At 53.5% G+C, this 15,787-nt stretch overlaps 1 protein-coding gene across 1 annotated transcript; it reads right to left on the bottom strand.

Moving 5' to 3' along the window:
- Window positions 1-2,005: 2,005 nt before the first annotated feature.
- On the bottom strand, window positions 2,006-15,525 carry MMP9 (matrix metallopeptidase 9). Its single transcript, XM_082227528.1, has 13 exons — window positions 15,310-15,525; window positions 12,689-12,927; window positions 11,727-11,875; window positions 11,389-11,520; window positions 10,491-10,664; window positions 9,442-9,615; window positions 8,195-8,368; window positions 7,805-7,960; window positions 6,856-7,111; window positions 6,062-6,201; window positions 4,519-4,669; window positions 3,520-3,623; window positions 2,006-2,555 (listed from the first exon to the last, which is right to left on the bottom strand). Exons 1-13 carry the CDS (start codon window positions 15,463-15,465, stop codon window positions 2,446-2,448), a joined length of 2,115 nt encoding a protein of 704 aa, XP_082083654.1. The 5' UTR covers window positions 15,466-15,525; the 3' UTR covers window positions 2,006-2,445.
- Between the last annotated feature and the right edge of the window lie 262 nt (window positions 15,526-15,787).

The following is a 15,787-nucleotide window of genomic DNA, read 5'->3' as shown; positions in this document are numbered from 1 at the left end:
CTGAAGGCAGCCCTGTATTGGGAGGTTTTTAACGCTTGATGTTTTTTGATATATTCTGTAAATCAGAGCGGCTGGGGAAAGCCAGCCAGATGGGCAGGATATAAATAATAAAGTAGCTGTTGTTGTTTTCTAAACTATTGTTGTAATTTTTTCTTGCTTTTTTGTGTGTAAACCTCTTTGAGGTTTTGCTTTCGTTTTGCAATCAAGTGGTGTATAACTTTTATCTAATGAAACAAATAAATAAATAAATCTGCTCTGTTTTGCATCCTAATTACTGCCTCACTGCTCACAAAAACACCCCTACATTTGATTTTGCATGGTTGGGTGATCAAACGTATCCATTCTGAAGGAAATCAGCCCTGAGTGCTCACTGGAAGGACAGATCCTGAAGCTGAGGCTCCAAGACTTTGGCCACCTCATGAGAAGAGAAGACTCCCTGGAAAAGACCCTGATGTTGGGGAAGATGGAGGGCACAAGGAGAAGGGGACAACAGAGGACGAGATGGTGGGACAGTGTTCTCGAAGCTACAAACATGAGTTTGACCAAACTGCAGGAGGCAGTGGAAGACAGGAGTGCCTGGCGTGCTCTGGTCCAGGGGGTCACAAAGAGGCGGACACGACTAAACGACTAAACAACAACAACAACAAATGGTTGGGTGAAGTGTTGCATGTTTCTTAGGTGAGAAATTGAGGTGAGGCAGCTGCCTTTGCAGGAAAGGCCTCATGCCCTGTCAGTGGCGTAGCATGGGTTGTCAGCACCCAGGGCAAGGCAAGTAATTTGCGCCCCCTAACCCGTGGATTTGCGCCCCCTAACCCGTGGATTTGCGCCCCCTAACCCTAACCCCCAGGTGTTGCGCCCGGTGCGGCCGACCCCCCCTGCACCCCCCACGCTACGCCACTGTGCCCTGTGGAGATGGGTTTCTGCAGGACAAAGGACTCGCCTTTGCTCCAGCTGGTCAGAGCGACGGAGCACACCTGAGCCTGCCCTGAGCCTATGGACAGATCAGTTGCAGAATGTCAGCATCTTGCTGTTTCTAAACGATCCATCCTTTTACAATGCCTGGCATCCATTCATCTCCTGGATGAGATGAGACGATCAATTGAGACAGCCGCCTCCGACCCACGGAAGCATCAGGAGAGACTTATTGGATTAGAGGCTTTAATAGGGATCATAAACTTGTTCTAAGTAATGGTTCTAATTTTAAGCTGGTTACACTTTTCCCCCATAAATGATGGACTGGCTGCTGCCGCTGTTGCTTATTGTATTTTAAATTATGTTTATTATATGTGAAAAAGCGATACGATATATTCTGGAAAGGGTGGGGGCTGCCGGATCCGGCCAAAGACTCCTTTAGTCCTGTTCTCACAGAGGCCAAGCAGATGCTCAGAAGGAAAAGAGGAGACCGAGAGGAGATAAGATTGCCGTTTCCAGATATCTGAAGGGCTCCCACATGGAAGAGGGAGCAGGATGGTTTTCTCCTGACCCAAACTGACAGGTCCAAAGGAAAGGAAGGAGAGTCCGACTAAATATCAGGAAGAACTTTCTTACAGCAAGAGCTGTCCGACAGGGGAGCAGACTCTCCTTCCTTGGGGATTTCGAAGCAGAGGTTGGGGGCCATCTGTCAGGGATGCTTCAGTTGAGATTCCTGCATTGCAGGGGGCTGGAATTAGACAACCCTTGGGGTCCCTTACAACTCTACCATTCCATGCTTCTATGCTTTATTTAGACACCATGTCGGTGAGCAGAAGGCAGCTCTTTGCTACCAGACCACAGAACTGGAAGCTGAGGCAAGCAAGCAGAGCACTCGCCCTCCTTCTGATAGGAAACGCTCTGAAGGGGGTTATAAATAAAGGGGGGGGGAGAAAACCAGGAGAGCTGCTGGCTAGCAGCATTTGCAGCACTGAGCTAGCGTTGCTTCCCAGGTGTCCGGAGCCCCTTCCAGCCACATCCCACCCCCCAAATCCCACCCTCTGTGCCACTTCATAAGCAGACAAGAGGCTCCAGGTGGGGCAGGATTTCATTTATTCAGAAAGTGCAAGATGCTGGAGGTCCCACAGGAGGCAGTGTAGGCAGAGGCAGTGGGAGGGTTGAAGGTACCCTCCTTCTCTTCCCCAGGGGGGTCTTTGCCACAAGTCCATGACCAAGCAACACACACGCACACAACAGGCAGAGAGCCTCTCTGTGCCAGCAGCCCGGCTGCCTGCACCCGGCGAGACTTTTGCAAGGCACCTGGCTCAGGCTGGCAGGAGGTCTGCATGCCCCAGGAGCAGCACAGGGTGGCTGAAGAGCCCTCTTTGGGCGGCAGTCGAGCAGGGCACCAGCATCTCCTAAGCGCAGCCTCCCAGGTTGATCTGCTGGTCCAGGCTGGGGCGACAAAGCTGCGTGAGCGACTGCCCTAAAGTCCCACTGCAGGCAGAGGAGGGTCCCAGCAGCCCTCTGGCAAGCTTACTCTTCCGGGCATTTCAGGACATCGTACTTCAGGTAGCCCACTCTGTCCACCTGGTAGCGTGGGGTCATCCGCCAGCAGAAGGGTCCCCGGCAGAAGTGGTATTTTCCTGGAAGCAGGAAGGAAATTGGGGGGACGGTTATCAAAGGGGTGCCAACGTCTCCACTGGCAAAGGAGGCAATATGCCCGAGGCTACCCAAGGAGGGGCAGCTGGGAAGGGCCTCTGGAGGGGAGGATCCCGAGGAAGAGACAGGAGATCCAGTCTCACACCTGCAGCTTTAAGAAAGCCACGCGTGGCAGGGTCTAAACTTTGGAACTCCTTGCCTACCGACACCAGGCGGGAGCCGCCTCTATGCTGTTTTCAGCACCTGCCCAGATGTTGAGAAAGTCAATGCGAGAGTTAATCTGTCTTTTAGCCTATTGCTATTTTAACTTTCCCAAAGTCTTAAATATCACTGTTGGTTTTTCTTATTGACAATGGCATTGCTTTATCCTTTTATATATATATATAAATATTTATTAGGATTTTACAAATTATAACAGACATAACAATACACACAAACACAGACAAAAAGAAAAAAACAAGTATAATTTCAAAGCCTTATTTTCTTGAAACTTACTTCACCGACCTCCTCATACCTCCCCTTTCTGCGTTCCCATTTCAAAAATTTAGTTCAGCAAATCCTCACCCTTAATTTTATCTAATTGTCATCCTAACAATGGCATTGCTTTATCTTCATAAACCGCTTTGAGGTTTCTTTTACAATCAAGTGGAGTTTAAATTTTATGAAAAATGAATAAACGGGCAGGGGGTTGAGGGGAAGCTCTGAATCTGACTGGGGTAAAAGGTAAAGAAGGTGAAGGACCCCTGGACGGTTAAAAGACAGAGAGGACGGTTACAGAGACAGAGCATCTCAGCCTCTGAGCAGGACACCAAGACAAGCTCCGCAGAGCACAGTCTGGGAATTGGGGTGGTGAATTAGTCTTGAACCCCTTCCTGGCAGTGCTCTCTCTCCCCCCCCCCAGGTCACATGCATTCTAAGCCCACCCCTGCCCCTCTTCACCCTCCTTACCTTTAAAGTGGAAGATATTCTCAGAGTCCAGTGGGACCCCAGGAAAGAGGCTGTCCGTGTAGTGAGGGGAGCCTTTATCCGCTCGCTCAGATTTCACATCCAGCCTGGAGGAGGAAAGCAAGACTGAAGAAGGCTTTCCCCATGGTCCACCCCAGGCCTCCTCCCCCCCCCATGCCCTCTTTGCAGGTCTGGTCAGTGCTGGGGTGGGCACGGTGCCCTTTCAGTCCTGACAACACGGGGGGCCAGGAGGACGCCTGATGCCTCAAGGTTGACCCGTGTTGAGGCCAGAAATGAGCCGTCCCTATTTGTCGCTGGCTTTGGAGATGATTGATTCAACGGCAGGGAGGAGGATGTTGTGGAGGAGCGCTTGTCAGGTGGGGCTGCTCATGCCATGGGGGCAGCTAAGGGGCAGGCAGTTTCCCCTTCTCCATGTTCTGGGCCTGGCAGAGAAGCAACCAGCTGTTGTGTCCATCAAGTCAGAGCTGAGAAGGGGCGATTCCTCCTTGGCCAAGTCAAACTGCAGGACTGGTGGTCCTGGAGAAGAGCTGGCCTCTCTCTGATGATCAGGGGTCTGGAGACCTTATGAGGAACAGTGAGGGGGGGGAGTTGGGGGGAGTTAAGCCCCAGGAAGAGGACTCTGAGAGCTGATAGGACAGCCATCTTCAGATGGGCTGTCGCATGGAAGAGGGAGCAAGCTTGTCTTCTCCTGCTCCAGAGGGTACAACTTGAATAAATGGATCCACATGACAAGAAAGGAAATTCCCACTAAACATTAGGATGGACTTTCTGAGATCAAGAGCTGTGGTTCCTGCAGGGGGCTGAACTAGATGACCTTTGGGGGACCTTCCCCATGCCATGTTCTCCACCAGTCCCCGCTGCTCTCTGATCCTGGCCCCCTGTGGCCAGGGAGGGAGAGGGGCCTGCAAGCAGAGGTCTGACCAGGGGCCCCCTTCTGCCTTCTCTCCCCTGCCTTCTCCACTCCCCCAGGATCCCTGGTACCTCCAGAAATGCTCCCCACTGAAGATAAGGATTTTGCCCGGCTTCTCCTGCAGGGCCCCCACAATCTTCGGCACGTCACTTGGGATGCCCAGCTTCTCGATGTTCCGCGGTCCCAAGACTCTCGCCCCCTGGTACACCCAGAAGCGATGACCTGCGGAGGAGAAACAGCTTTTCCAACTTTCCTTGTTCACCCCCCGGCAGGTGTCCACCCCACGGATCTGTGGGAGGACCTGCAGCTCCGTCACAGAGGGCAGGTTGGCTAGAGAGTCCCAGGCAGGGGACCGTATGAGGCCATCGCCTCTGTGGCAGGAAGGAGAACGAGAGAGAGACTTAATCTCTGCTTCTTCCTGTCACTGCACACTCTTCTTCCGACCTGCGATGAATACATTTCTTTGCTCTCCTCCAGAAAGCAATCTACATTTTGAACTGGACTGTGGATGTTTACAAAAAAGGATTATTGCCAGTCTGATTTTCGTCACTGTATCTGCTGAATCCTGCCAAGGCCTCGATATGCATAAACCTCACCTTTTTATTGTTTACTTATTTGCCTGAAAGTGATTTCTTTATTAAGAGGGGGAAATAAAAAGGGAGAAGAGTCTGCCTAAAGCATCCTTGGATATTATAATTTTTCTAGAAGATTATGCAACCTTGTCCTAATAGCTTCCAGAGATAAGCTGCGCACGGGTGGTGATATTAGTTCTGCTGAAATAGATATTTGCATTCTCACACAAGGTGAGAAAGAGGAAGGGTCATTTCTAGATAAAATATCCTCTCCCAGTCATCTAAATCCATCCAACGTGACCCTCAGACTTGTCCTGCTAGCAGGAATCTTCAGTCAGGTGAGAAGAGGCCCTGGGGGCACCAACAAGCAAGAGTTTTTGAGGTGTCCCTTGTGGGCTTCAGCAAGTTCTCTGAAGCAGCCACAGGGGTTGTGGGCAGCTTCTGAGCATGGAGCTATGCAGAATAAAATTAATAATAATAATAATAATAATAATAATAATAATAATAATAATAATAATAATAATAATTTATTTATACCCCGCCCATCTGGCTGGGTTTCCCTAGCCACTCTGGGGCAGCTCCCAATAGAATACTAAAAACACAATAAATACATCAAACATTAAAAGCTTCCCTAAACAGAGCTGCCTTCAGATGTCTTCTAAAAGTCAGATAGTCTGATGGGAGAGCGTTCCACAGGGCGGGCGCCACCACCGAGAAGGCCCTCTGCCTGGTTCCCTGTAACCTCACTTCTCACAGGGAGGGAACCAACAAAAGGCCCTCGGAGCTGGACCTCAGTGTGGAGGTGGAGACGATGGGGGTGGAGACGCTCCTTCAGGTATACTGGCCCTTTGAGGCCGTTTAGGGCTTTCAAGGTCAGCACCAACACTTGGAATTGTGCTCAGAAATGTATCGGGAGCTAATGTAGGTCTCTCAGGACCGGTATTTACGGCTAGTGTGGACTCATATCCCACCCCAAAATATCTGCTTTGCCCTGCGTTTTTGCCCCATTTCCATGAGCAGCCACAATGCGGAAGCCACTCACCAGAGAAGAAGTAGGTTTTCTTCGTCTGTGCGTCCTGGATAGCAGCATCAATCACATCTGGGAGGGCCGGCCAGCTGTCCTGGATGCGGAGGGGGCCCTCAATGGCCCCCGTGCCTGACACTGGCTTCTTCCAGTATTGCCTGGGAAGGAGGGAAAGGTCTCTGTGAGCAGGGGCTGGAGCAGGGAGGGAAGGAAGGAAGGAAGGAAGGAAGGAAGGAAGGAAGGAAGGAAGGAAGGAAGGAAGGAAGGACTGGCTCTCCAGTCTCCACCAGGGTTGACCAGGTGTAGAGGAGGCAGGTGGACTCCGAGGGAAGGAGGGAAAGGTCTCTGTGAGCAGGGGCTGGAGGAGGGAGGGAGGGAAGGAAGGGAGGGAGGGAGGGAGGAAGGAAGGAAGGACTGGCTCTCCAGTCTCCACCAGGGTTGACCAGGTGTAGAGGAGGCAGGTGGACTCCGAGGGTCTGGCAGGTAGGTGGGGTTGGCAAGAGAAGAGAGCCGGGGGGCGGCAGCCCTAGTCATAAGAGCCTGAGAACAGAGGAGGAACCCTGCTGGGCCAGACCAAAGCGTCCAGCACCCTCTTCTTTCTTCTTCTTTTCTTTCTTTCTTTCTTTCAGTGGCCAATCAGAGCTGGAACTCATGAACAGCCCTCTCTCCCTCCCTACCTGGCTGAGCGTGGAGAGGTGCCGAGGGGCACAAAGCCCATGTGTACCCCTCTGTGGGCTCACACAGCCCTTTGCCCCATTCCTGCCCCTCCACCGCCCTCCTCCCCAGGACACTGCCCTCCTCCTGCCACTCACCCGTCCTTGAAGAGGTACAATTCCTTCTTGATCTCGCTCACCCCGTCAAATTGAGGGATTTTGCAAGCCTCTCCTGAGCGGCCCGCAGAGGTGGTCTCCACGACCGTGGTGGTCTCTGTGACTGGGGTGGTTTCCGTGACATCCTCGTCTGTGCTGGAGCCGTCATCATCGTATTCCTCGGTGGTTTGGTCAGGGTCCTCGGGGCTTTGAGTAGTGGGGAGGGTGCCCACCGTGGGTTTCACGCCTGACCCTCTGCCTAGGAATGGGAAGGCCAAAGCATTTTCAAAGGTCTGTATACCCATCAGAAAGACCACGAGAGGCCAGGGGCCAGGGTGATGGGCAGAGGAAGGTCAGGCCACAACAGGCACCCAGGCATCCCTGACAGGTCATGTATAGTTTATTGATTATTTAGGGTTGCCATATTCCGAAGAGCAAAGAAGAGGACACTACAACAGACATTCAAAGCAAATAAATGCAATTTGTCTCAAATTTTATCCCTGAAAAAGAGGGCATGTCCTGGAAAAAGAGGACACATGGCAACCCTACATTTGTTATATACAGTGGATGCTCAGGTCGCGAACGTGATCCGTGCAGGATGCATGTTCGCAACCCACAGCGTTTGCAACCCGCTTCTGCGCATGCGCGATTTAGCACTTCGGCGAATGCACGACTCCCGGAACCCAGAAGAAACCCACTCCAGTACTTCTGGGTTTTGGCGGTCCGTAACCTGAAAAAATGCAACCTGAAACGTCTGTAACCTGAGGTATGACTGTATATCTTATTATATGTTTTATTTATTTATCCACCATTCCTCCCAACCTCCAAAAAGAGGAGCTACTAATAGGGAGCTATGGGGCACAGGAAGGCTTTCCCTCTTTACATTCTGGGCCCCCTTCTGGCTGGCTGAACAGGGGACCCCCAGCTAAAGCCGCCCCAGCACCCCACTCACCATAGAGGGACTGGATCCCAGCCACGTCATCCGAGTGCAGGTGGAAATCAGCCAGGTAGGTGTACATGGGGTACATCAGTGCCTCTCGCACGTCGGAATGCTCCAGGCCCAGCGAATGCCCAAACTCATGCGCGGCGACCAGGAAGATGCTGTACCCTGGAAGGCAGGAAGGAGATTGTGGGTGGGGGCTGCAGGTTGCAGGGCTTGGCCTCTCCCTCCTCACCTCCCTGCCCCCACCAGGAGGAGGAGGAGGAGCAGGTCCCATGACCCCCCCATCAGAACCACCCACAGCCTCCCACAGGCATCTGGTGGAGCCACCTGAGAACATTAGCCTCCTCAGGTGTTGGGGCTCTCTCCAGGCTGGCTCATGCGCCAGAGGCTCAGGGGTACCTTTGTCAGGGCAGAGGCCCCACTTCTTCTCGGTGTCGTAGTTGCTGGTGGTGGCGCACCAGAGTCGGCCGTCCTCGCGCCCCTCGGAGGTGCAGCTGCTGTAGCTCTTGCCCAGGAAGGTGAAGGGGAAGGCGCAGGGCTCGCCCTGGGAGTTCCCGCCAATCACGGCTGTGTCTGCAGGGAGGCAGGCGGTGAGCGTTCTGCCCAGCAGGGATCCCTTCTCCCCCCCCCCAACTCCCGTGGGGCTTCCCACACAGCACCCACCCGCCCGGGAGCAGCGCACCAGTCGCTCATGGCAAGAGGGCAGTGGGGCATCGCAGGGGGGCAGGGAGGTACCCTTCTCTGTCTGACATGGTTGCCTTCCTTCCCTATGGCAGGAAGGGACCCATAGGCAGCCCCACAGCTCAGCCCTGAGGGCAGCTGGATCCGGGTTCAAGCCATTTTGCCAGCCCCGCTCCCAGAGGGGCTGGGGAAACCCAGCCAGATGGGCCGGGTATAAATAAAATAATAATAATAATAATAATAATAATAATAATAATAATAATAATAATAGAGTTCAGTGTGACCCACATGGCCTGCTAGGATATGGGTCCAGCAGCTCCAGGACCCATCAGGGCCAAGGTTGTGACTTCTGCCTTCGACGAAATGACCTGTCCACTTATATGAGCCTGTGGCTCGTTAGCTGTGATTGCTGCAAAAACATTCCTCTTCCTCCAGCCCCTTGGCTAATTAAACAACTTAGTTCCTCTTAAACTGGTGTGTGTGTGTGTGTGTGTGTGTGTGTGTGTGTGTGTGTGTGTTCTTGTTCCTGTTTCTGTTTGTTACAATGTTAGCCATTTCCCCCCTTTTATATTGTAAACTGCCTTGTGATATTCAGATGAAGGACCATATAGAAATTTAATAGACGATAATGAATGAATGAATGACACAATTTAGCCATGATTCTTGCATTCCAGGAGGCTGGACTAGTTGACCCTCTGGGTCCCTTCCACAACCCCATGAGTCTTATTCTTCTTTAGCTGCGATTTCTGCCTTGCAAGGGGCTGGACTAAATGAGCCTAGGGTGTCTCATTCAACTCTACACTTCTGTGATTCTCTGGCTCAGCTCTGCAAGAAACAGTGCCTCTGAGCGCATCCAGAGTGCCTTTCCCTAACCAGTGAGCCCCCCTGCCCTTAGGGACTAGTGACAGGTATATACTGGACAGATCCAGCCCCCAGCACCCTTCTTGAAATGAAACTGCCTGTACCTCTGTTGGGGCAGAATCCGTACTTCTTGTCGCGGTCGAAACTCTCTGTGGTGGCGCACCAGCGGTACCCATCACTGCGCCCCTCGGTGGTGCAGCTGTCATAGGTCTTGCCCAGGAAGGTGAAGGGGAAGACGCACTTCTCTCCGTCTGCGTTGCCTCCGTAGGTGAAGAGCACTAGGCAGCGCCAGGGAGAAAGGAGCATCTTGAGCCGGCCAGGCGGGAGGAGGAGGGGCAGACTCACATTTGGGGGGCCCTGAAAGCTTGAACTGTTACGGGGGCCCCTTTGCAAGCAGCAACCAGGTCTGCAGAGCAAGAATTCTCATAGCTAGGAACCGGAAAGGAGATGTAACCCCGACTAAACTGGAGCAGCAGTCGAAACCGTTAAGAGTTTGCAGAATTCGCAAGGATGACGGGGAAATGAAGGGATCGGACTGAACAAACACTTATGAGGGAATGGGACATGTATAGAAAGTATCTCAGGGAGCACTGCAAAAATCTGAACTTGTTGGCAGGCCTGGAGTGACTTCTGTGGGAAAGTAGGGAATTGTACAAACTTAAGAGAACTAAGATGTATTATCATTGATAAAGATAAGTGTTACAAACCGAAAATACTAAAGACCCATCCTGGGGTGATGGGAAGTCGCCATAGAAGATACGTATTAGGAAACTATTATATCTTTTTGTAATGTGTTAAAAAAATATTGACTGTTTGTTTTCTTTTTGGAATCAATAAAGCAAATATATATATATATACATAAAAAGAGAACCATCTTCTTCAATGGTATTGTTTACAACTTTTACAGCCTCTGTGCTACTGACTCATAAGAATTGGGATTGTTGAAATATATGCCACACAAAAAATTAATCAAATTGACCTGAGCGACTCAAATTGGGTCTACTACACCCACAATTTTTCAAGCAACATGGAGTGAAGTCTCTCCTGGGGCCCCTCTGGGATTAGGGGCCCCGGAGCTTCATTCGCTTCCTAGTAGATCTGCACTTGGGGGCCTCCAGCCCCCCAAGCCCCCCTCCTTTCCCTGGCCACTCACATTCACTGGGGCAGAATCCGTACTTCTTGTCCCGGTCAAAGTTGGCGGTGGTGGAGCACCAGGGCAAGTTGTCCTCGCGCCCCTCGGTGGTGCAGGTGGAGTAGGACTTGCCCTCAAAGGTGAAGGGGAAGTGGCAGTTGGCACCGTTGGCATTCCCAAAACGGGTCTTCACCACTGCTCAGGCGAGGGAAGAAGCGGGTCAGGACAGATATAGCAGCATATGCAAATCCCCACTGCATTCATATATTGGTTATTATCTTGTACAGTATAGAAATTCAAGAATTTGTATTATGCATATATAAATATTATGCAATCTCAGAGTTGTGGGTTCGAGTCCTGAGTTAGGCAAAAGATTCCTGCCTTGCAGGGGGTTGAAGCAGAGGACCCTCATGGCCCCTCCCCATTCAATTCTGTGATTCCATGATGAAAGGGGGGAAGGTAAAGGGACCCCTGACCATTAGGTCCAATCACGGACGACTCTGGGGTTGCAGCGCCATTTACCTTCCCGTCGGAGTGGTACCTATTTATCTACTTGCACTTGGATGTGCTTTCGAACTGCTAGGTGGGCAGGAGCAGGGACCGAGCAATGGGAGCTCACCCCGTAGCGGGGATTCGAACCACTGACCTTCTGATTGGCAAGCCCTAGGCTCTGTGGTTTAACCCACAGCGCCACCCTCATCCCTGAGAAAGGTGGTATACAAGTTTAATAAATGGCTTGAAATGAATAGCCCGGAGGGGACAGCCGCAAGGGCGTTTAAGCAGGCATCCAATGGCCATTGGTCAGGGATCCTTTGACTGGACTCCTGCACTGCAGGGGGTTGGCCTAGATGACCCCGGGGGTCCCCTTCCGGCCCAACAATTCTATGTGGGGACGAGGGGAAAGCAGCGGCCCACTCACCAACGCCCGTGCCCAGGGTCCAGAACTCGTCGTCGTCAAAGTGGGCATCCCCACTGTAGCGGTCCTTGCCAGGAGGGAAGGCGTGGGCCAGGAGACCGTCCTTGCCGTCGAAGGGATAGCCGTCCCCGTGCTCTGCGGGGGGGGGGGAGAGACAGGCAAATCCATGAGGGGAGGTCCGAGGCCGAGGACAAGCAAGGGCTCCAAGAGGCGCCCCTGGTTAGGCAGCTTCTGGGGTTCCCACCACGACCCCCCGCAGGCACCGCCCTATGGGGAACTGGTGTCCTTGGCTGCTCCCTGCCCCCCCTTCCCCTCCCCAGGGAGACAAGGCCGAGGCTCACCTTCCGTCCCGAACATAATGAGGATGTCGACGTCCCCGCTGTCCCGGCGCGTGAAGGTGAGGGGGGTCACGTCGCTCCACACCTTGAAGGCCCTCGCAAAGGCGTCTTCGATGATGGAGGGGTCCAGGTCGGGCGAGTAGTTCTGCACCCTGGGGGAGGCAGAGCAAAGTCAGGACCCACGGCCGCCAAGGGGGAGCCGCGGCATCGCAGGAGGGCTGGGGGTGCCGTCTAGGGCAGCGGCTCCCAAATTCCCACCACCACCCCCCGTCCATAAACTCCTCCCCAGCGCCCCCTACCCTATTTTCAGAAGAGCAGTTTGCATGACTCACGAAGGTGTGAGTGTGTGTTCTTTTGTTTGTTTTATTATGTTGCGTATCTTGCGATTTTATACTGTCAACCGCCCTGTGATCTTCGGAGAAAGGGCGGTTTATAAATTTAATCGATAAACAAATAACACAAACAGATTCCAAACGGTCGCATTTAATTGCACGTTGGTTCAAAATGTTCTAAACATTTGTCCGAAACCAGTTAAAACTTTTGAGCTCCACTGCTGATGAACTTAATCCAGCGATACCAGCTTCCAAGGGTTTCTAACTGGAATAAAATATGGGGGGGGGAGTAAGACCCGCCCCACATAACCAAGCACAAGACTGCTAGGTCAGCTCCTCGAAGTCGGATCGACATTTGCACCTCCAGCGCCCCCCTGTCGCCCCCTTGCCTCTTAGCGACCCACTGGGGAATCCCCCCCCCGGGCGGCACCGCCCACTTTGGGAACCGGGGAACGAGGGCGGCCCCCGTCCCTTTCTTGCGCAGGCTGAGCTCTTCCAAATGCGGAGTTCCGGCTGAGATGTGCGCAGAGGCGCAGCTGCCCTCGCCAGAGACCACCCTGCTGCTGCCTCTGCTCTGCTTCTGTGCTGAGAAAACGACCCTGGGGGGGGGGAGCTGCCCCCTCCGGGACTCACCGGTAGGTGATGTCATTGTGGTCCCACTTGAGGTTTCCCTCGAAAGTCTGGAAGGTGCCCAGATCCGGCACCCCGCAGCGAGGAGCCCGGATGGCTTCCATGGTGGGGGCGTCCAGCCGCCCCGTCTCCGGCAGGCCCAGGCGCCTCTGCATCTTCTTGAGGGCAGAGTCCAGGGTGACCTGGCCGCCGCTGGAGCCCGAGTTGGGGTCTTGCAAGTACCCGAAACGCTGGAGGTAGCGCTGGGGGAGAGGGAAGGAACGAGCTGTGAGCTGAGATTGTCTGGGAGCCAGTGGCGTAGCGTGGGTTGTCAGCACCCGGGGCAAGTAATTTGCGCCCCCTAACCCGTGGAGAGAGTGAGTGAGCCAGGTAGGGGCAGAGAGCTACGAGTGCGAGCGCCCCCCCCCCATGTTGCGCCAGGTGCGGCCGGCCACCCCTGCACCCCCCACGCTACGCCACTGCTGGGAGCAGAGAGAGAGAGAGAGAGAGGAGGAGGAGCACATGCAAAAGCAGGCAAAAGTCTGGGGCCACTTCTCAGAATCACAGAATCATAGACTTGTAGGCTTGGGAGGGACCTCCAGGGCTCATCTAGTCCAACCCCCCTGCAATGCAGAAATCACACCTACTCTATATCCATTTATATTGAACTCATCCACTTCTAGCAGGCCGTGTGGATCTCTTTCCCACTGGAGATGCTCAATGGGCAGAGCATCCCTAGAAAAATGCTCCCCGCCCTCTTTGTGAGGGAAGAGGCTGCTGCTGCTGCTGCTGCTGCTGCTGCTGCTGCTGCTGCTGCTGCTGAGCTTGTGAATGGGTCACTCAAGGAACAGGCTTGCGACCAGCATCAAGATTTGTCTTAGTTAATGGCAATTTATTGAAAACATTTCCCACAGCAGTCTGCAAGGTGGCTCACGATGCCCCTGTCCTAGTCTGGACGTTGCGAATTAAAACTGCTCTCTCCCCAGACAGACACTTGCATATCTTGTAAGGATGGCCCTTTGGGCATCTTGAGGGTGATTCAAAGTGGGCTGTGGCCCAGGAAAAGTTTCTTCTGCCCCTCCATATCTGTTTGCCTCCTAGGTCCCACAACGCCCTTTGTTGTTTCCGCTGCAGCAAGTCGGCTGGCACAGCGGCTGCCCCTCTGGGATCCCTCGCCTGCCTGCAGGGGTGCATTTGTGTGTGAAGAAGACCCTCCCAGTAAGAAGGAGCTGCCCTTGCTGGGAGCACTGGGGAGGGTGCTCCCCTGCCTCCCTTGCCTAGGTTGCTCACTGACTTGATATCCCACCTTCCACTCCCCTTAAGGAGTCTCAAAGCGGCTCACAATCTCCTTTTCCCTTCCTCTCCCACAACAAACACTCTGTGAGGTGAGTGAGGCTGAGAGACTTCAGAGAAGTGTGACTGGCCCAAGGTCACCCAGCAGCTGCAGGTGGAGGAGCGGAGACGCGAACCCGGTTCCCCAGATTACAAGTCTACCGCTCTTAACCACTACTCCACACTGGCTCTCCACATCACCACCACACTGGAAGAGAACCCCAGGGTCATCCAGCCCAACCCCCTGCAATGCAGGAGTCACAGCTACCTTCACATTTACTCTGAAGCAAGCTGTCCTCTGGAACCCCTAAACACTCCAGCTGGTGAGCCACTGGCAGGTGACTCAGAAACCCCATTACTGATAAAGAAAGAGGAACTGGGTGCAGGTGCATGAAAGGCAAGTTTGCTTAAAACTACCAGGGATTTAAGGCACACGGGTGGCGCTGTGGGTTAAACCACAGAGCCTAGGACTTGCTGATCGGAAGGTCGGCAGTTCGAATCCCCGCGACGGGGTGAGCTCCCGTTGCTCGGTCCCAGCTCCTGCCCACCTAGCAGTTTGAAAGCACGTCAAAGTGCAAGTAGATCAATAGGTACCGCTCTGGCGGGAAGGTAAACGGCATTTCTGTGCACTGCTCTGGATCACCAGAAGCGACTTAGTCCTGCTGGCCACATGACCCAGAAGTTGTACGCCGGCTCCCTCGGCCAATAAAGCGAGATGAGTGCCGCAACTCCAGAGTTGCCTACAATTGGACCTAATGGTCAGGGGTCCCTTTGCCTTTGCCTTTACCAGGGATTTATACACACACACACACACACACACACACACACGGATCCAGTCTGCCCTCCTCATCTCCTTTCCCCAGCATATTCTCACATGATGCACCCAGACTGGTCCTGAGCCTCATTTCTCCGCATCCCACCAGCCCCATGGGCTCACCAAGACTAGTCTGTCTATCTCTTGGCTGGGGGGGTGGGGGTGGCAAGAATGCCTCATAAGGATCAGAGAATTGCAGAGTCGAAAGGGGTCCCGAGGGTCATCTATTCCAACCCCCTGCAATGCAGGAATCTTATGCCCAGCGTGGGGCTCAAACCCACAGCCCTGAGATTAAGAGTCTGATGCTCTGCCAACGGAAGTCTCCCACTCTCAGTTCGATCAGACCATCTAGTCCAGCATCCCAGGATCTGAGCCCAAGAGCAGAATTCTCCCCTCCTGCAGTTTCCAGCAACTGCAGCCCTGTAATTGCCCCAACCCAGAGCTGAGATCCAGACGCTCAGGCTAGGAGACCTCACTCCCAGGAAGCCGAAGAACTTACAGATGCCAGCTGCCGGTCCGAAGCGTTCCTGACCACGTCCCCAGGGAAGGAGATGACCAGGGGCCCCTTGTCCTGGAGGGGGGCAGCCCAGCAGCTGCAATGCAGGGACACCCAGGTCAGGAGCCCAAAGAGGGAGGGAGCCAGGAAGGACCCCATGGCGACTCAGCTGGGCAAGGAACTCTCTCTCTGTCTGCCTCTCTGCCCCTCTTCTCTGCCTCTGGCGACTTCTGCAGCAGAGAGCTCTGCCTCGGCCATTTATATTCTGCAATATGTTGGGAGGGGAGGCGGAGAGAGGAAGGGGGTGAGTCACCTTCTGCCCCAAGAGTCACTCACTCTTTTCTGGGCAGAGGAGGAAATGCAAAGCCAGGTCCTTGGTGTGGGGGGGGGAGGGGGAGGGAATGTGCCACTTCCTGGGGTGTCTCAACAGTTTGTTTACTAAGCCCACAGGAAATGTGAAATCCATTGAGGAAAAGCAATG

The sequence above is a fragment of the Podarcis vaucheri genome, assembly GCF_965113315.1.
Source record: "Podarcis vaucheri genome assembly, chromosome: 6".
NCBI classification, from domain to species: domain Eukaryota; kingdom Metazoa; phylum Chordata; class Lepidosauria; order Squamata; family Lacertidae; genus Podarcis; species Podarcis vaucheri.
The sequence above is the reverse complement of the archived record's forward strand: the minus strand, read 5'-3'. Positions and strand labels throughout refer to the sequence as shown.